Raw genomic sequence first — 20861 nt, 5'->3', positions numbered from 1 at the left:
TCAGTATAAAAATAAAATCAAAAGTACAATCGTTAGCCATTTCAAAGTTTTAAATGAATCAGCAGCACTGTACGCCTAATGTCTCTCTCCTGGTAACTAAATAAAACATGGTATTGGAAGAAGGCCATAAGATAAAAACTGAGTATATCTCAACAGTATATGGTGTTTAATAATAACATATCAATATTGCTTATCTAACAGTAATAAATATAGCATACAAGAATAAGATTAATAATGTAAGAAACTGGGTCTGGGAATTTACAGAACTACTCTGTATTCTTTAAATACTTTTTCTGTAAATATAAAACTTTTCCAAAATAAAAATTTTATTTAAATGAATTGAGATATATAAATTAAACCTGAATAATAGAAAAATAAAACTTTTGTTATAATTTACAGTGAAAACATCTATATACAAACCATTTCTAGTTTTAAGGAAACTAGCACATTTTCAAGTCAAACTGTTCAATTCAACTTAATTTAATTTAATTCAAATTAGTCTTTGAAAATGAACGCTTCTTCAACTTTTCCTTGATCCTGTCACCAAGTTTATCATCCTGTCACCAAGTTTATCTCCCAAATCCTTCTTGTTTATTCGTTTCTGTGTGTGTGTGTGTGTGTGTGTGTGTGTGTGTGTGATAGTGAAAGAAAGAGACCAAGATAATTTATAGGAAGATAAAAAGGACTAAAGGACCATCTTGGCTCAGAGTATCAATTCTCAAATCCCTGCTTTCACCTCTGCAGGTGGCCTGGGATGGGACAAGACAGAGAAACTGGAGAGGCTGAGGGAAACACTGCCCTGAAGACCAAGCCCTGGAGACGCTCAGATGAGCTGCAGAAAGGTGCCCAGCAGAAGAGGGCAGGAGCCCAGCTGTGGCACCACACCAGGAGGCGATGCTGCAGGAGGGTCAGGATCAATCCAGGGGGTCGGTGGCAAGATGGGATGCTGCCCAGGGAGCCAAGGTTGGTTTCCTACCTACGTCAGACTGCAAAGGTTTTCAAGATGAAGTGATCTTGAAATTGACAGTCCACATCATTTAAAAGATAACGAATGGGGAAAAAATAAGAACCAAGATGGAGTATGTAAAGTGCAAATTTCCAATGATGAATGTCATTGTATTGTATACCTTAAATGTACCAATAACATTAATTTAAAAATAAAAGCTGTTTCCTATAACAAAAAAAAATAAAAGATAAGTGACAAAACAAGTGTTTAGGTCGCCTTTCTTCCTCCTTTTCTCCCCTTTCCTTTTCTTTCCTCCCTTTACTCTCTTGTTCTTAATGTGAAAGTTTAAAATCCAATCCAATAGCAATTTTTTAAAAGCCTAGTCTGAAACCCTCATTTGAGCGTTAAATGAACTTCATCAACAAGGCTTTTACTCCCACCTAGTGGCAAGAAAGAGCCTCGAGTCTAAGGAAACTGAGCTCAGGAAATGTATCTTGTAGTTATTAGAAAATACTTAATTATAATTACTTTTTATATTTTGTAGGCAAAGAGCTCTTAGATATAATGCTCGCTCAAGGTTTATGGAACCTACTTTGTCAAGTCAAGATTCCTCTGACTGAAATGCTTTACCTTTCAACTTGTACTTTTAAATTCTAACTACTTTACAATATCCAAATAGGCTGATGGTAGAGCATGTGTATTTTCAAACTTTATTATTTTATTCAATGATTATATTGTGCCTTAATTTATGATAATCTGTTAATGGCATGGTTCCCTCATTTCTGTGTACTCCCTACTGTTTTTCCCAGGACTTGGTGCTCAGTAAATTTGTCAGTGTCACTGAGCAAGCCGAGCTATGCTGTGCCCACTGTTATTAGTTTCAGCAGCGACTGCTCTGTGTCAGCAGGGTCCCTGAGGTCCCTCGAGCACTTTCTCCAGATGATTAGCCACAGGTGATGACCGGATCCTGTCTCCTGCTCACTTCAAACCTACGAACCCAGAACAGGAAAGCTCAGCGCTACAACTGCACTGTTCTGATTGGGAACAACATCCTCTGCTGAGTGGATGATTTTTACTATTTTTAATACATATTTGCAGTACATAATAATTACAGTCATAGGAGGGAGTTTGTACTTATGGATAACACATCTTAACACATTTTATTCACTTTCCAGGCCCCACTTTGTCCTTTCCCTCCAACTCTTGGTCCGCTTCCCATTTGCAAAAGATCTATCTCCTTGTTTCCTATTATCTGTCTTTTATTTTGCTCTTTATTTATTCTTTGGGTTTCTCATGTAAGAAAAACCATGCAGTATTTAACCTCTGTGTCTACTGTACTTAACATGATTGTCTGAAGGTACATCCATTGTCCTACAAATGACTCAGATTTATCCATCTTTATAACTGAGTAGTAGTCCATTGTGTATAAATACATTTGATTTATCCATTAACCTATTGATAAACATAGAGGCTGCTTTAAAAATGTAGCTATTACAAGTTGTGCTACTATAAATATAGTTATGCATGTATTACTATAATATGATGTCTAACTCTTTTGGGAAGACATCTACAAGGGGGAATAGCTGGGTTGAGTAGAGTTTCTGTTTTTACCTTTTCCAAAAATCTCTGTACTGATTTCACTGGACTACATTTTCATCAACAACAAGGTTCTTTTTCACGGGCAGTCTCGCCAGCAGTTGTTATTATTTGCTTTCTTGATGATAATCATTCTTTCTGGAGTAAGGTAGAATTTCAGCGTTTTGTAATTTACATTTCTCTAACAGCCAGGGCTTTTGAAGATGTTTTCATGTACACTATTCATTGGCCATTTGTTCTTCTCCGAGAAGTGTCTATTCATTTCAATTTTCTATCTTTTATTGAGTCTTTTATTTTGGAAGGGGTTAACTCTTTTTTGAGTTCTTTATATACTCTAGATATTAGCCTTCTGTCCAAGGAGTAGCTGACAAAAATTTTTCCCATTCTATAGGTTGTCTCTTCACTCTGTTGGTTGTTTCCTTTGCTGTGCAGAAGATTTTCAATTTGATATATATACGTTTGTTGATTCTTTTTATTTCTCATTGAGTTTATTGGTACATTTTAGGTATACAGTACAGTTATATTCATCATTGGGATCTTGTACCTTTACATTACAGGTCTTGGTTCTCATTTTTTTTCCCCTAACCCCTGCCCTCCCTTCACCCCCTCCTCCCTTCCCTATTTACAAATACTTTATTTCCATTTTTTCATTTTCTCATATTTTTTTCTTTTCCCTTATTTCCTTTCCCCTACCCTTCCCACTTCCCCTACACCTTTAGCCCTTATTTTCCTCTTTCACATTGTTGATTCGTGATGTTACTTCTCTTGCAATTGAGATTATGTTCAGGTCTTTGCCTATGCCTCTGTCTTCAAGAGAATTACATATTTTAAGTGTTTCTATTTTAATATTTAGATATTTGATCCATTTTTACTTTAGTACATAGTTCTGTATATTCCTTAATGTCTTCTGCATGTGGATAGCTAGTTTTCCCAGCAGGAGACCTAAGAACCTCCCACTAAGCCCATGTTGTAAACGTCCCACCACCTCCCACATCCTCACATGGGGGACCAAGCCTCCAGCACAGCAGTCCGTGGAGTCAGACTCAAACCATATCCAAACCGCAGTACCTTCAAGCACCGTCTTACCTTACAGGGTGTAAACACTGGAATTTAAAGGGAACAAAATAATCTTGGCCTGTATCGTAGTACCTAATGGCAAGAATAGCCTATCCTTAGAATAGTATTGAAAAAGCAAGCTATTACATTTAAAAAGACTGCTAATATAAATTATCTGCTCTCTGCAATTGCATTTTAGAGTAGGCTTATCAAGAAGTAGCACACTGTACTTCACACTGCTTCACACTGTAGCACTTTTGTGCACTGCCACTGTGCTGTGGTGGTGAAGGCTTGGAGCTACTTGAAATGCTTATGTCCTGTATTTCTTTTCATCGCCTTTAGTGAGAGCTGGTATTTGTTGTCCCTGCATTTCACTTCAGATATGTAGGTGTATCCGAAGGTTAGGAGGGCAGGACTAAAACAGATGAGAGAGCTCCCCAGTCAGGTAGCTAAAAAGCTTGTGAACGCGAGAGGTAATATTAAGAAATTTCACAAATAACTATTAACTAGATCAAAAGTTAGCACGGGCTTCTAAGCATCTAGTCTGTGCTGTAAGAAGCCTAGGAGTTGTCATTTTGTCTCAACAAGAACCAACAAAAAAGTCAACAATTCTGAGATCTGTAAGAGAAGGGAGGATCCAGGGCAAGCCGCTGCCCCCAAAGTGGAGAGATGACAGCCATAGACCGAGAATGTCCACTACTGAGCAGAGACCACCAAGCTGAAACCCCTGCGGGAACCAGCACTGGGCTGGGACACCTCTGTGTAGCCAGGAAACTGTTGGAGGCTGAGGGGGGCCAGCTCAGCTCCTAGTGTTAAAAACTCCAGCGGGTTTGCAGGGTGAAATGATCAAAGTATGGTATGTGCATGTAAGGATCTGCCAACGGAAAACATTACCTGTAGAACCAATAAAAAGGAGTGAGGAAAAAACCCCAAGGGCTACAGACTATGTGCTGAGATTCTATGTGGGAATTCTATATCTATGTATGTTTTGAGTGTGGATTCTATTTATAGAATTTATATCTGATTCTGTTTATTAAAGTCAAAACTTTAGGGACAGAAAACAAATAAGCGGTTACCAGGGTCTGGGAATAGGGAAGAGTCTGGCACACCAGGCTCATCCAGAGTGAAAAAGCTGCTCTGTATTTTGATTTCAGCACAGGTTAAATACTACTCGTGTTTGTTAAACATGCAGAATTACACATAAATACAGGTGAATTGCTGTGTATACAATTCACAGCAACTCCCTAATGAAAATACAGTGAAGTCTTTTAAAGGAAAGAAATTCTGAGGGGAGTCCGACCGTCAGGGAGGGGGCTTCACATTGCTGTGAGGTTCACTTCCAGCAGCTTCACCTGGGTCTCATTGAGTCTTGGAGGAGGACTTGGCCAGAGGAGGGGAAATTGACCATCTTAAATTACACACAGACCTTCTCCACCAGTAGGCACGTTCTGCCCTCAGGAGACCCTGTTGAACCAGAGCCTAAGCTGCTGGGGTTTGTCAGAGTATAGGTAACCCATCCATCAAGCTCCAGCCTTCCACAGGAACGGGGAGAAATCCCATCTCCACATCCCTCTACCCTTCCATTAGGAGCGGGCAAATATACCATTGCACCTGACTAAAGGCACCTAAATAAATAGGGGGAATTGGGGATAGGTGCATGAAGTTCAAGCACAGGGATCATGACTTACTAGAAGACTAAGACCTGTGTGTGAAACCTTAGACTCCATCAGCCCACCAAGCACCACACAGGAGGTGCTATTTACAGCAGTTTCTTTACCCAATACATCATCTCTGGGTATCAAGAAAAAACTTACAGGACACAGTACAAGGTAGAACACAGTTTAAAGAGACAGAACGAGACTCAGAGATAGCAGAGACACGGAATTATCAGACCTAGATTTAAAACAAAGAGTAGAATAAAAAGAGATAAATTCCTTTCCAGAATGGGCCACTTCAGAAACAGGATGGCAGAAAGAGCAAAATCGCTGCGGCAACAAAGCAAAAGGTTGCTGTCTTTTGTATCCGTCCACATCCAGTCCATGGGAAGGTGCTCTGCTGGGGCGTCCTGGCTGTGATTGACAGGTCACATCTGCTTACAGCCTCACGTCAGGGTCTTCATGATGGATAGGTTTCGTCATCTATCTCCACTGTCCCCCAGACCTGCCCTGCAAAGAAAGACCAGGAATGTGAATAATGTGGCCAAGCCAAGCAGCAAGCCAGAGAAAGTTTTCAGCTGTCCAAGATTAACATTTAAAGTGAGTTCTTTTATTGTCGTTGTTTTTCAAACTTATATCATCTAGTTAGCCTCTAATCTCATAGACCTATCTTGGTTATAATTACACTGAAGACAAATCAATATGCTTATTTTCCATAGTTTTGTGTTTTGACTTCTTCGGTTGATCAACAGTGATTTTGTAATTTGAAATCATTCCAGATGTGTTCCTTGATACATGTTCAGTTGTGTTTTCTAAGACTCTTGTTGAGGTTTCACTTGAGATAGTTCGGTTTCCAGATATTTGATTTTTACTTCCACGTAACTTCTTATTTCTGCTTGTGTTTAAGCAACTTTAAAGGGCATATTTTTAAAAATAATTATAACTCAATTATGTGTGTCATTTCTTTCTCCTTTTTGGTAAGAATCTAAGAGCAATTTAAACATGATTTAAAAAATGCTGGAGTTAAAAACTATTCGTCATTAATACCAACTGTGTTAAAGGTGAGTCATTCTGGTTTTTTACCCAGTATTGCTGGGGATCAAATCTGCAGCCTCTGCCTGGATGGTGATTGCTCTTCCTCCAACCTTCTACATCCCCAGTTCAGAATCATTTTTATCTTAGTCTTTATGTGAGGTGATGAATCACAGGGTAATAAAATCGATTCAAATTTTAGAAGTTGAAGAACGTAACTTAAGAACAATTCAAGAGTTTGGTATAATTTGTACATCACAAAATTCTCTTTTTCTCCTAGCAGTCTTGATACATGCACAGAAGACTTGAAAATCAAATAATTCTCTAATGAAAAATCATTATATAGAAAGATCAATTTAATTATACTAATTATGGAAACTGAAATGTTAAAAGAGAGAAAGAAAAAAATGTTTTTTTTTTCCCTAGAAATCTGCAAAACAGATTACAATTGTGGAACGAGTGGAAATACAAACAACGTATATATTCAAAAGCAATTTTCAGTGAAATATAGCAAAACATATTATACACAAACTGACCTGTAAAAACAGATTAACTTGTTATTTTTCTACTAAATCTTGTTTTGCTCTTCCTCCAAACTCGTTTATATTGTACTTTACCACATTCTAACATATTCTTCTCTGTGTGACACCTAAAGTTTACTTCTTTGTGTTCCTTATCTTGTTAATTTTTCCTTAGTTTTCAACGTTTCTTTTCTAGTTCTTGAAAACAGTAACTCCTGCAGGAGAAATTTTTTAATCCAGTTGCTGACATTTTTTCATTGCCAACTCTTTTTTAAAAAATCCAAATTAAAAAATGCATTCCGGGGGAGGAGGGGGTGAAGGGAGGGCAGAGGTAAGGGGAAAAAAATGAGAATCAAGACTTGCCATGTAAAGGTACATGATCCCAACAATAAATGTAACTGTACTGTATCCCTAAATGTACCAATAAACTCAATAAAAAAAAAAAAATGCATTCCGTTGGGGGAAGAATGTCTGTATAAGAACCTAGTATTTATTTTTGATGATGAATATTTATTCAAAGAATTCACTTAAGAAACATTGAAAGCCTTAGGTTAAAAAAATTCAGAATTCTGAATCAAATTATTACTTAAAATTCTTGAGATTTTAAGTTATTTCACTACTTTAGCAGACTCTAACAGTTTTATGCCAGTGTCCAGAGCAGCATTTTTCACAGGAGCCAAAAGGGAGAAATAAGTCACATGTCCATCAATGGACAAGAGAAAAACAAAATGTAGTCAAAATTAAATATTTATTTTAGACTATCACAGTCTTTTATATCAAAATCTTACTACCCAAAGCATCAATTTTATGAATCCAATTTCCATTAAGAAAATGTGCAATACTAGTAGAAAATACTATCCATATGAATAAAAATATTTTAGCAGTTAGACTTTTCATATTGCCTAAAATTCTTGTATATATACTAGTACCAAAGAAATAAAAAATTCTTTTCAAGTTGATAGAAACTATGACTGACTTATCATATTTGTACTTAATAGGTTTTTCTAAGGCTGTTTTTGTGTGTGTGTGTTTTGTTTTTGTTTTGTTTTGGTTTTTTTTGGTACCAGGGATCAAACTTGGGCCCTTGTGCTTGCAAGGTAGGTGCCAGAACCACTGAGCTAAATCCCTGGCCCTACCACATAATTTCCGAACAAACATCTGAAAGGCTAATTACACCCATTCTTAAAAATATAAATGGAGATAGCCAGGGATTTATCTCAGTAGTTTTGTTTATCTATATCTATAGATCTATAGATATATATAGAGAGAGTTGTAATTACCATTTTAGCTGCATTTTGTGAATAATTTGTAAAATTTAGAGATAATGTGCAGAAATTATTCATTACATTTTTGCTTCTTCTTTTTGTGGGGCTGGTGATTGAACCTACAGCCTCATACATGCAAAGCCCGTGCTCCACAACTGAGCCACATCCCCAAACCTACATTATGGATTTCAAGTACAGTAACCTCACATGTATTTATTATCATAACTGATCTCATACTGTAGAGCTCATTTTTATAATAAATACTCAATATATATTTTGCTTTAAATTATGTTTTTTGTGGGCAATCTTCCATCTTCTCAACATTTCATAACAGCCTCTTTGTGTAGATCCTGTGCTTCTTGCAACTAAAAGAATGAAAAAATTTTACTTAATGACATAATTCTGCCCATATATTTTATAGTGATAAAATTTTACTGGAACACAGCCATACCCCCATCTGCATGTTATTTATGGCAACTTTCATGCTGTAACTGCCTACTTAACTGAGTTGTTGCAACTGGATCCCAATGGCCTAAAACTTTGAAAATAAGACTGCAATTAATAAATCTTAGAAATATGGATTCTATTGTCATCAGCCTTTTTATAAACAGCAAATGTTTTAGGTTAATTGGAATTGTATTCCAAGAAGTAATCTTCTCAGTAAGGAGCAATAGCATCTCCAAATATAATAGTGACATGGTCCATATGGTTTTTTTTGGAACACAAAAATTTTTAATTCAGTGGCAGCATTATCTTTTCATCTTTTTTTGCTTTTGTTTTATTTTTAATTTGGTTTTTGGTTTTTGGGACAGGGTCTCACTGTGTAGTCCAGGCTGGCCTTGAAATCACAGCTATTTTCCTGTCTCAGTCTCTTGAATTCTGGGATTACAGGCTTGCACCACTACACCCAGCTTATCTGGTAATATTTTGATTCTGTTTGCAAAATAAGAGAGCATATGAACAGACACTTTATAGAGGAAGAAACACAAATGATCAACAGATACATGAAAAATATTCAACATCTCTGGTCATAGAGAAATGCAAATTAAAGTCTTTGCAAATAGGAAGGGGTGGAGGGGTTGAAGGGAGGGCAGGGGAATGGGGATAAAATAAGAACCAAGATGTATTATGTAAAGGTACAAATTCCCAATGATGAATGTCATGATATTGTATAACTAAAATGTACCAATAAACTTAATTAAAAAGAAAACCCACCAGAAACAAACAACTCTAGGATTCCGTCTTACTCTGGAAAGAGTGGTAATCATTAGGGAAACAAACAATAACAATTCCTAGCATGGCTGTGGTGAAAAAGGAACCCTCCTGCATTGTTAGTGGGAATGTAAACTAGTACAAATACAATATGAACAGCTGTATGGTGATTTCTCAAAGAAGTAAAATTAGAAAGTCCATATGACCCGGCTATCCCCCTGCTAGGTATCTTCCCAAAGACCTTATATCATTTTACTACAGTGATACATGCACACCAATGTTTATAGCAAAACAATTCATAATATCTAAATCATGGAAACAGCCTGTATACCCATCAACAGATGATTGGATAAAGAAAATGTGATAACTATATAAAACAGAGTCCTACTTGGCTACAAAGTGATAGATTACAGATTTGTATGAAATGGATATACCTAGAAAATATAATGTTGAGTGAGATAAACCTGGCACACAAGCTTAAATACAATATGGTATCTCTCAGTTAAATCAGGCAAAGCATAAACAAATAAAATGATATAGGATAGATAGGGACAAGGGGATGGATCTCTTGCAATAAAAACGTGGTCCAAGGGGAAAAGGGCAAGGAGTGAGAAGGGGAGTAAAGAAGAAAAAAAAAAAAGAAAGAAATGTCATGTGCAAGAACCTGATAATCCCAAGTAATGTAAGTACTACATGCTTGTGGCTTGTGTCTAGCTGTCCCCCATGGGGTCTTGCGGGGAGGGACATTCCAGAGGTGTCTGGATCTAAAGTGTGTAGTGCTGGGATCAAGGCTGTGTAATTACTGAATCACTCCTCTGATTGATTTGGCATAGTTCTGGGTAAGTGCTATTCCTTTGTGAGTGCTATACCTGCCCTAGACCAGGTAGCCTGCATAAAATATAAGGGAAAGAAAGAGGGCTAGTGTGTGCTTGCCTGCCTGCCTGCCATGGACTATTTCTCTTCTGTGATGTCCATCTGCCATGCCACCCTGCCTTGCAGCCAGCCAACTATGGACTGAAACCTATGAACTAAAACTATGGACAAAATAAACCTTGCCTCCATTAACTTTGGGTGTCGGATATTTGTCTTAGCAATGAGAAAAGTTACCAAGATGATGCCATAATGCAAGCTAAGACAAATAATGCCAACAAGTATGAAAAAGGGGATAGGGGAAGGAGAGGAGGAGGGCAGAAGGAGAGGAAGGGTATTAAAAAAAACAAATACTATAATATGTACATGTAACCACTCCCAAGAGGATTGTAAACTGCAAGAATTGTAAACATCTACTAATAAAATTTTAAAAAGAGAGCATACTGTCTTAAGTACTTTCTCATCACTAAAACACAATACCCAGTACCCACAACTCCAAGGAAGAAAGACTGGCACCCAGTTTGTGGAGGTTTCAGTTCATACTTTCTGTCTCCAAAGCAGGGCAGCATAGCAAGGGGCCATGGCAAAGGAGAAACAGTTCATGACATGGCAGAAAGAAAACAGACAGAGATTAAGGGAGGAGGAAAAGAGATATACCCTGCCAGGACACATCCTCAGTGACCCACATCTTCAAACAAGGCTTCACCACTGAGCATCATATTTCACCCTAAACTCACCAGTGAACTAATCCACACTGATGAGTACGAAGGTAGCTCAATGTTCAGAGTGTGGCATGGATACAACTGGCTTTTTTCAGCCAAATTTACACTGAGAATCAGGAACAAAAAGCAGAACCAAATGACATGAAGCTTGGCCTGGACCGAGAGTGTAGTTGTTGAAAGTAGCAATAAAAAGGAAACTAAGTACTTTGCATAAAGACAATAAAAAAGATTGTTTGAAGATATGTCAGAAATTGACTAGACATTATCTTTTACAGTCTTAAAGACTTTGCTTTGAGAAGAGATATCCAAGATTTGTTTTATTGTGCTCAGCTATACAGGCGTTCAGAGGCATCTATAGCCATGATCTAGGGTAGAAGGGCAAGCTACTGGTCTAGCTTGTTCCAGACCCTGGCATCATCCACATCATGCTGGTTTTCAGTCATGCGGGATGAAAGGGTTATGAGTCATAAAGGCTTACATCCTGATTTCAGAAAAAACTTAGGAGGCCAGGCAAAAATAGGGGTCATAGTCCCTGCCAGGTGCCCATGAAAGGGCAGTTCCTGCAATTGCAAGATGGAAGCCAAAGGAGCAGTGGAGACCCCTGGAAGGTGGAACATGGAATGTGTACTAATAAAGGCTGTAGGCAGTGAATGGAACCAACCATGTTTATAGCACTGTGACAGACTTTTGGAGATGGATAAGGGGATCAGAAGTAGTGAAAGAGGGGAAATAGCAAATCTTCAAAACAAATATAAATGTTAGGTATTGTAAGCATATACCAATTTTAAAAATTATTGTTCACAAGTTTATTCATTCATTATATGTAATATTTTATCTTCCTCAAACATAAGTATCTCAAAAATGACTTACAATATAAGATAGCACCTTCAGATATCTTACACACAACATATAGTTAGAAATTATTACAATCGAAGAGGAGACTAAGGAGTCTAATACCTATAATCACATCTTTTATGTTTATTTTTAACACTTTAAAGTTATCTTGTTGATTGGTATATAATTTATAAATAACTGAAAAATATATTTTAGTGCAAGACAGGATTGAATAATGAAATGACAAAGAATAATATATTCTTTCAACATAGAAATTTCAATTACTTTTATCTATGTACGAAGAGAAATATTGAATAAAGTAATCAGTAACCACTTTCCGTTTTACTTTTTATTTCATGCATGTTAAGAATAAATCAGGAGCTGGGGGTTCTAGCTAAGTTATAAGGTTCTTGCCTTACAACATGTAGGAGGACCTGGGATTGCTCTTTCTCACTACACACACACACACACACACACAAAGATAAAACTATAAATATTCTTAAATTTTTTCTAGGTTACTAAAATGGCCATCTCATACCCCATTAGTAGAACTTTAGATTAATATAAACTTATTGAGAACAATTTAGAAACACCAATCAAAAATATATCTTTATAATTCCTATACTTTAACCAAATAATTCAAAATTGAATACAAAGTGAAAGAATGTATTCAAAGCAAAAAAATAGCAAGACAGAAAATTATTTACATAAAAGATACACCTTGCTGCTGCATTAATTGTCATACAAAGGTAAACATTTTTTAAACCTCAAAATTCTATTAGCTAAATAGTAAAATTTGTGTATGGCAGGCTTCTATAAAGTCATTAAATCAAAATTATGATTTGGAAAATACACATTGAATTATTAGAAGTACTCATAATGAACAAGGTGCTATTTTATTTCCAAGAAGAATTATTCTTCCTGGAAAGCCCTCATGAGTTAGTCCACAATTATAAAAATTCCCCTATCTGCAGTATAAAATAAATAGTCCAAACACTTCTTTAAAACTAGGATATTATACTTCACATTGCAGAGTTCTCATACCTGCTTTACTTTTTCATTTTCTGTGATTTCTGTTCTTTTGTTTCTGACAGCTTTTTGTAGTTCACTGGTTTTATTTTCAATTTTTCTTCTACATATCTTGCAGTTCTGTTAATTTATTACATTAAGTAAACTACACCCTGGATTTTCAGCAGCCTAACAGTTTCTGTATCAGGGAGAAACAAGACAGAAATAAAATGTATGACCACCTCTTACATATAAAGACATTTCATTTCCATTTGCACATTCAGTCATTCATACACTAAACAAATGTACACTGAGTGCCCACAATGTAAAACACATTCCCTTCCTGCAGATAAAAATATACTGTTCTTGTTTACCTTCAAGTCTAGTGGGGAAGACAAAAAAATGATCATTGCAAATTCACATATATGCTGTAAGCAAGCAAAATTCTGTGGTCACATTTGGGAATGTGATGTACAATCGGCTCTGGAAGATTTCCCAGGGGTGGAGATAGGGACACTGAGAAATGGAGGGAATACGGAGCAGTTAGGCAGAGCATGAAGATAAGCATGCTAATCATTCTACAGCAGGTGCTGGGCTTTGTGGCGATCTGCTTCTAGCCAAGGGGAGTCACGGGTACAGGTTTATCTTCCAGTCTGAAACAACCACAACTGACACAATAGCTCAAACAGCAATATCCCAGACAGCAGCCCTCATGTAATGAAGACTGTGATCCCTGACCAGCAGGAAACAGATGAGGCAAGCCTTCCTAATGTCCCAGCTCCCTGCTTCCCTTAGAGACTTCCTGGACACGACACAAGAGAAGGCCTTGAAGCTGAATCCCCCAGACTCTGAGCTGAGATGCTGAAGCTAAATCTGGTAAAACCAAGGCAGGTGGAGATTGCAGGACAGAATGCTAGATGGCATTAGGGACAAAGAGCCCTGGACATTTGCAGAGCTCACTCCTTGAATATTGAACAGAGTAAAGAACAACACAGATGTGCCAGAAAACGAACTCAAGACTGAAGGAAAAACTATCTGAAAGTATTAGAAGAAACTGCCTGGTGCTCACATAGTTCTGGGAAGAGTGTCCACTCCCATCAGTCGGGCTGACAAAGTCACAATGCACAGGACTATGGCTAGAGTCATCAGAAAGGCCATCTCCCAGTTTGGCAGATTAGAGCATGCCACAGCACCTGGGCGAGGGTGTGACCTGTCAATCCTGGAGACCTTTCATCATGTCCAGGACACATGCACATGTGCATGCGCAGAGCAGCGTCAGAGCCCCACATAGGCAGCCCAGATCTATCATCAGAATGGGGGTATAAAAGACTGCAGCCATTATCTCATGCCACTATCTTCTTTCTCTTGTACTGGTCCCCTCTGTGTGCAGGGTGTATTTTCCTTTTCCACACTCACTCTTCAGAGCACTTCCTATTAATGACAGCCCAGGCTGCAACTGTGCAGGTCCACTTATATGCATATTTTTTAAATATTTAAAATATAAAAAGAAAGGAAAGAAACTTCTCAGATGAACATAGAGATGATTAAAATTAGGAAGTATATGTAGGTAATTCTCTCATCATTTACAACAACAAAATATGCATAAATATATTACAGAGCAAAAATTTACCGACACTTATACACACAACCACAGCCTGTACATGGTACCATTTGAAGTCAAGAGAAATGTAAGCAGACATGAAGATCTTGTATTACTTGACTGCACTGTGATCATTTCATATTTACCTCCTGTTGCAAAGTCTCCGTGTTTCAAGTGCCTGCATCAGAGGCTATGATTCCATAGTCAATTCTAGGACAGCAGTTCCCTTCTCCAATAAATGGCCTATCACACTAAAAAGGCTCTCTCACAGTTCTCTTGTATTTCTCCCACATACAATACACTTAACATACAAAATATGCATTAACTTTATCAGGAAGCATTCCTTTCTATTAATAGAAGGTATTAATACTTAGGTTTTTACAGAGTCAAAATGTACAGATTCCCTACCACACAAGACATCGCCCCTCTTCCTAACCTGCAAATTGTTCACAGTATCAACTATCTATTTACCTGGCAGGAGAGACATCATGATCACAAAGGTATCAACTGTACATCTGTAATCATGTGAAATGAAACCATCTGAAACTTCTATTAAAAGGAAGACTGTCAGACTGAATAAAAAAGTAACCAGCTATGTAAGAAATACACCCCAGCTACAAATAGATCCTGCTTGTAAGAAACAGATTTTTAATGTAGACATAAATTTTGAAAAACATTTTTTAAATGTACCACACTAATGGCTTGACAAAAGAAAGCTGAACAGGAAAAGCTCTATTAACATTAAAGTAAATTTCCTATCAAAACTACTCCAGCAATAAAGTCATCTCATAATGATAAAAGTTTCACACAATTCTGATTACTTATGTACCCAAGAAGCAAAAATTCATAGAACTACAAAAGGAAACTGACAAATGCACAGGCGTTACTTGAGATTTCAATATCCCTTCATCGGTAAGTGCTAGGAAAAAAAGTAGAAATTCAGCAAGAACAGGTAGACTTGAACAACACCCTTTTAACTAAAATGGATATATTTTAAGAACATAAAATAAATTTTAGCAAAAGGAGTAAGTCAAAATGATTTAAGCCATGAAAAGTATTTTCCTGAGATTAAAGCAACCAAATTAGAAATAAGTAACAAAACTATCTCTGGAAAATATTCAAATATTTGGACACTAGGTACCACACAACTAAATAACCCTGGGTAAAAGAGGTAATGAAAACAATCCAGAAAGCATTTTTTTCCCCAACTGGCAAAGATAAAAATACATGCCTTTAGAGTTCGTAGAATGTAGCTCTAACAGTACTTGGATTAAAAAACAAACAAACAAACAAACAAACAAAAAAAGCAGTACTTGTGGTGCTAGTGATTGAACCCACAGCCTACTCACTGACCTAAACCCCAGCCCTGTTTTATTTTTCATTTTTGCATAAGGTCTCTTCAAGTCTCTAATTTGATCTGGTCGGACTCGAACCCGTATTCCTCACGCTAGAGGCGCAATGACGTCAGGACGTAGGAGGCCCCGCCCTGCTGACGTTGGCGCGCGACGACGTCAAGGGCTAGAGGCGCACGCTGGGTGGTCGTTGTGCCCGCCCCGGCGCGCCGAGGCTGGGCCTTTTCTGTCAGCACAAATGTGGGCGTGTGGAGGGCAGAGCCCCCCGCTTCCTTCTTCCCTCGAGTCCAGGCCCCTCGGAATCCCAGTTTCCAGCAGCGGCAGAGGTGCGGGGTCTGCAGTGGAGCCGCGGGTCCCGTTCTCCTGCCACCCGGGTGGCAGGGCTGCTCCTGAGGCCTGGTCAGTTCCCTTCCCAGAGTCCGGCCGGACCTCTCTGCTCTCCCAAGAGGAGGGGAAGCCGAGTTCGCCCTGAGTGGAGGAACCTCGGCGTATTGTGAGGGATGGGGCAGGGTGACGAAAACTGGCAAATTGATAAGTGTGGCAAATGTGTAAAGTATTCAAATACTTTTTCGTGATACAAGTGTTCATTTTTGTGTTTATGTGAACTCGAGGATATTACTGCAACTAGATATCTTGGTTTCCCTTGGATCATTTCGTCAGTAGGGCCATCCGTTTCCTAGAGCTGCTGTAACAGTGAGGCAAACTTCGTGACCTGACCCGGAAATTTATTATTTCCCAGTGCTGGAGGCTGGAAGTCCAAAATCAAGGGGCTGGCAGGAGTGATTCTGGTGGAGGCTCTACTTAGTCTATGCTTCTCTCCTAGGCTTCTAGTGGCATAGGCAGTCCTTGGTGACCTTTGCCTGGTTGTTACTCCAGTACCTGGATCATCACACAATTCATAATAGCTACAAACTTGTTATTTCACTTTAAAAAATCCTTCCTTTTGACTACAATTTATAATATGCTATTTACTTCCTTTTGTAGCCAGATTTCTCTGGAGTTCTCACGTTCCTTGTCACTATTTCCAGCTTTCTCTGACCGTTCTCTTTTTAAGTCAATTAGGCGGTCACTTCTATCACTTTATGGAAATTGTTGCTTTTTCAGGTCACATACGACTCATTTCCATGTTGCTAAATCTAGAGGTCAGTTCTTAGTCTTCATCTCACCTTTCTTAGCTCTTCACAGTTCATTGACCCATGTGTGCTGTGTTCTTCACTTTGTTTTCAATAGATCACCTTTTGGTTTTACCTTCTGGATCACTGGCTCGTCCTCTGACTTGATGCTTTCATGAAATTTCTTGAACAATATAGACTTCAGCATTTTTGATGCTTTTTACTTTTACAAACTTAATTTCTGCACCATTTTTCTTATAATATTACTTTCACTTAAAATATTACCCCACGATTAAAGTGAAAAATTTAATTGCTCACACCTCTGGACGTCAGGGGTCCAAAGTCAATATTGACAAAATTATTTCCCTTGAAGTCCCTAGGCAGACATGCATTACTTCTTCTGTACTTCTGGTGGATCAGCAAAACTGTACATTCCTTGGCTTCTGGGTACATCACTCCAATCTTTGCCTCACAGTCTATAGTGATACCAGTGATCAGATTTAGAATCCACTGTAATCCAGGATGATCTCCATTTGATTATTTCTGCAAGGAGTCTATTTTGAAATGTCACATTTACAGGTGCCAGGGATTAGGATTTGAACATAAATCTTTTGGGGAGACATAGTGTGATGTACAACAATAGGATTGACCTCAATGTGGTGAGAGCCATGCAGAAGGGAACCAACAGTCTATCTTAATTTTGCCACTCCATCCACAATTCTCATGCTCAAATATAAATTTAAAATCTTTAGGAGGAGCCAGGCATGGTGTCACATACCTGTAATCTCAGCACTTAGGAGTCTGAGGTAAGAGGATTGCTCTGAGTTCAAGGCCAGCTTGGGCTGCCGAATGAGTTCAAAGCCAACCTGAACTTGTCTCAAAAAAAAAAAAAAAAAAAAAAAAAAGTTTAGGAGGAGGCATTCTTCTGGGTCTTAATCAGCTTTGGAATGAAAGGAGGATAGAGAAATGAAAGACTAGGCCCTTCCCAGTCTGTTTCCTTATCCCAGCATAGCTTTGTGGAAAAGGATCATTATTAAGGGCATGTATGTATTAGCTTAATCAGAGGGAAAGATAACAGAATGTGAATGTTTTTCTGATTATGTCACTGTTGTCTCTGCCTTCTTTGTTCCCTACATCTCCATCCAAAATGTCTCTTCACATATCAACCTCATGGGTTTCTGACAATTGTTTTTAATTTTCTTACCATCTGTTGTTAGAAATGTTTCCCTCTCAATTTAATAATTTCTCTAGAGTCGCACTGAGTATTCAGCATCTTCACAGAACCTGATAACTCCATCACTTAAAATTTGAAATCATTTACTTTCTCCCTCTTGTACAGAATGCTATAAATCCTGTGATAAAAATGCCAATAGTTGAAGAATAAGTAGACTAGAAAAGAAGCAAGATTTATAGCCAAATTGATCTGTGTTGAAATTCCACCCTTAATAATTAACTTTATGACTTTTGTCTGACAACTAACTTCTCTGAGCTCAGTTTAATCGTGTAAAATGAGAATAATGATTTATATAAATGATATATTTTAGCTTTAAAATAATGGCCATTGTACTAATAGGATTATCATACTTGGGCTTATGTAACTTAGTGTAAGTTAAATTACTAATAACTGCATTCTGTCTTTCATTAATTATTACTCATAAGAAGCACAAATGTAATTGTAGCTCCAGAAGTTGTTTGATGAACTCTGATTGCTAAAGTATTAGAACAAGAAAAACATGTGAATTTAATTAGAATAACTTTATTTTTGTTACTGAATTAAATGTAAATGATACAATATTTTCTTTGAATTTATTAATGTTTTATTCACAGGGAAGAATTAAATTTTTCATCGAAAATTCAGAAGCTAAGTTAATAACATAATGAATCCAGCAAAGCAATTGCCAGGCACTAGTAACAAGTCGCCAAGTATTCAAGAATTTACTTATAAAAAAGGCCAGCTTAATTCACCATCATTACCCAAAGCAAAAGAAAAACACGGTGCAAAATTAGTACAAAATAAAATTGAGCCAATGGTCTTACAGTCTTCACCAACAGCAGAATCTGTTGTACGGTATGCTTTGCCTATTCCATCGAGTAAGACAAATGAATTAGTGGGAGAAGATGAAGTGAACAGGACTATCAAGCATCTGAAAATGGTAAGACACTTGGTGGCTCACATCTGTGGAGTCACCATGATGACTCCCAGGTTTGGTGATTTGCTAGCAGTATACACAGGACTGGGCATACAGTTCCATTGTTGTGAAGGTGGTAGTACAGTGGGCTCAGAGAGGGGAGTCTGGAGAAAACTACGGCAGCTTATGAGAGACTTGAACATTTGGAATCACGCAAGGCATTTAATTTGTCTAGCAGTTAATTGTGTCAATACAGGGAAAGTCATTACAGACTGAGTCCCCAGGGTTTTAATGGGGCTAGAATTTTAGGGGGTCTAATTTTACATTTAATATAATTGATTTTAAACTGAAAATATTTAATTTGCTTTGGATTTTTTCATAGGTTGTTTCCACTTTGGAAAAAGTCTATGGATTTGGCTTTGAAAATGAAGAACAAGTAGAGAAGCCTGAAGAGGAAGATTTATCTTTATCCGTAAGTATATATGACCCTAGTGGACAGAAATTAACACTGAAAAGGGCTAAGGTTTTCTTTTTAAATCCACGTAGTTTCAGAATGAATTCCCTATTCATAGAAATGGTCCTCTTAGGAAACTTGACAGCAGTGTACTGATTTTTCCATATTCTGCCAACCTTGATCTTAAGATTTAATTAGGGCATATGTGTCTTGAACCTATACTTAATAATAATGCTTCTCCTTTTAAATTTTAAACCTGGCTTAGTTGTTGGTTGAAGTTGTATATTCTGTATCATGTTAAGAAGTATTCTTGCTAAGTAAAAAGAAAGACCCAAGGAGGTTATTGAGTTTTAACAGATACCTTTGTCATGTGTGTGTTAAAGTAACACAACTACAGTATTAAGATTATGTGGTTCTCCAACTTGTTATTATTTTACATATGTTCTAACATTCGACCATATGGGGTTTTTTTTTTTATATCATTAATGAGGTTTTTTTTCAGCTTTAATTGAGTTTATTGGTACATTTTAGGGATACAGTACAGTTACATTCATTGTTGGGATCTTGTACCGCTACATGACAAGTCTTGAGTCTCATTTTTTCCCCTTACCTCTGCCCTCCCTTCCCCCCCTCCTCCCCTCCCCATCTACAAACACTTTATTTTCATCTTTTCATTCTCTCACATTTTTTTCTTTTCCCTTTTTACTCTTCCCCTACCCATCCCACCTTCCCTACACCTTTAGCTCCTTTCTTCGCATTTCTAAATGTCAGTAATCTTATTAGAATCTTATGCATTGTTGCAGATTCTTTACACCAGGGAAGCTATTTGGTATTTACACATGTGTGACTTATTTATTTCACTTAGGAGTATATCTTCAATATGTATCCATTTTCTTATGAATGAATCTATTTTCTCTTTCTTTATGGCTGAGTAATATTCCATTTTATAGAAAAACCACAACTTCTTTATCCAGTTTCCAACGGATGGGCAAATAGGCTGTTTCCAAGATTTAGCTATTACAAATTGTGCCACTATAAACATGGGTGCACATACTTCTCTGTGATATGATATACTTTACATGTAGAATAGAATTATTTTACTATATTTAGTTTTATTCATAATTGATTTGGGTTCTATGTCATGATACACCTGGGAGTGTAGGTTGAGTCAGTCAGTTAATTTGGCATAGTTCTCCATTTATTTAGGTCTTGGCTGATTTCTTTTACCAGTATTTTAGATTTTTCATCATTTCGATATTATACATGATTTATACATGGAGATTTAATGTTTTGTGAAGTGATTGGCAATGGTGTTATGTTTTAATTTAGTTCCTTTGTGTTATGAATGTATTGACATAACATTTTTTGTGTTGATCTTGTATCTTGCAACATTGTTCATTGTACTTTTTTATTCTAGGAGTTTTCTGTGGATTCTTTGGGATTTTCTATGTAGAAATGTCATCTTTGTGTTTTACTTCTGTTTGTCCAATGTGAATA

General features: G+C 37.3%; 1 protein-coding gene across 1 annotated transcript in view; it reads left to right on the top strand.

Annotated features, from left to right (window-relative positions):
- The first annotated feature begins 15863 nt into the window (after positions 1-15863).
- The window catches only part of Ccdc7 (coiled-coil domain containing 7), a 35679-nt gene continuing 30681 nt past the window's right edge, over positions 15864-20861 (top strand). Inside the window, exons 1-3 of the mRNA XM_010605551.1 lie at positions 15864-16068; positions 18609-18934; positions 19293-19382. Of these exons, the coding sequence (XP_010603853.1) occupies positions 18659-18934; positions 19293-19382 (366 nt within the window). The 5' untranslated portion in view covers positions 15864-16068; positions 18609-18658. The remainder of the gene's footprint in view (positions 16069-18608; positions 18935-19292; positions 19383-20861) is intronic.

This window comes from Fukomys damarensis, unplaced genomic scaffold, assembly GCF_012274545.1.
Source record: "Fukomys damarensis isolate Sample0158 unplaced genomic scaffold, DMR_v1.0_HiC HiC_scaffold_19, whole genome shotgun sequence".
In the NCBI taxonomy this organism is placed as follows: domain Eukaryota; kingdom Metazoa; phylum Chordata; class Mammalia; order Rodentia; family Bathyergidae; genus Fukomys; species Fukomys damarensis.
Note: the sequence above shows the minus strand (reverse complement) of the source record. Positions and strands in the feature narration are given on the sequence as shown.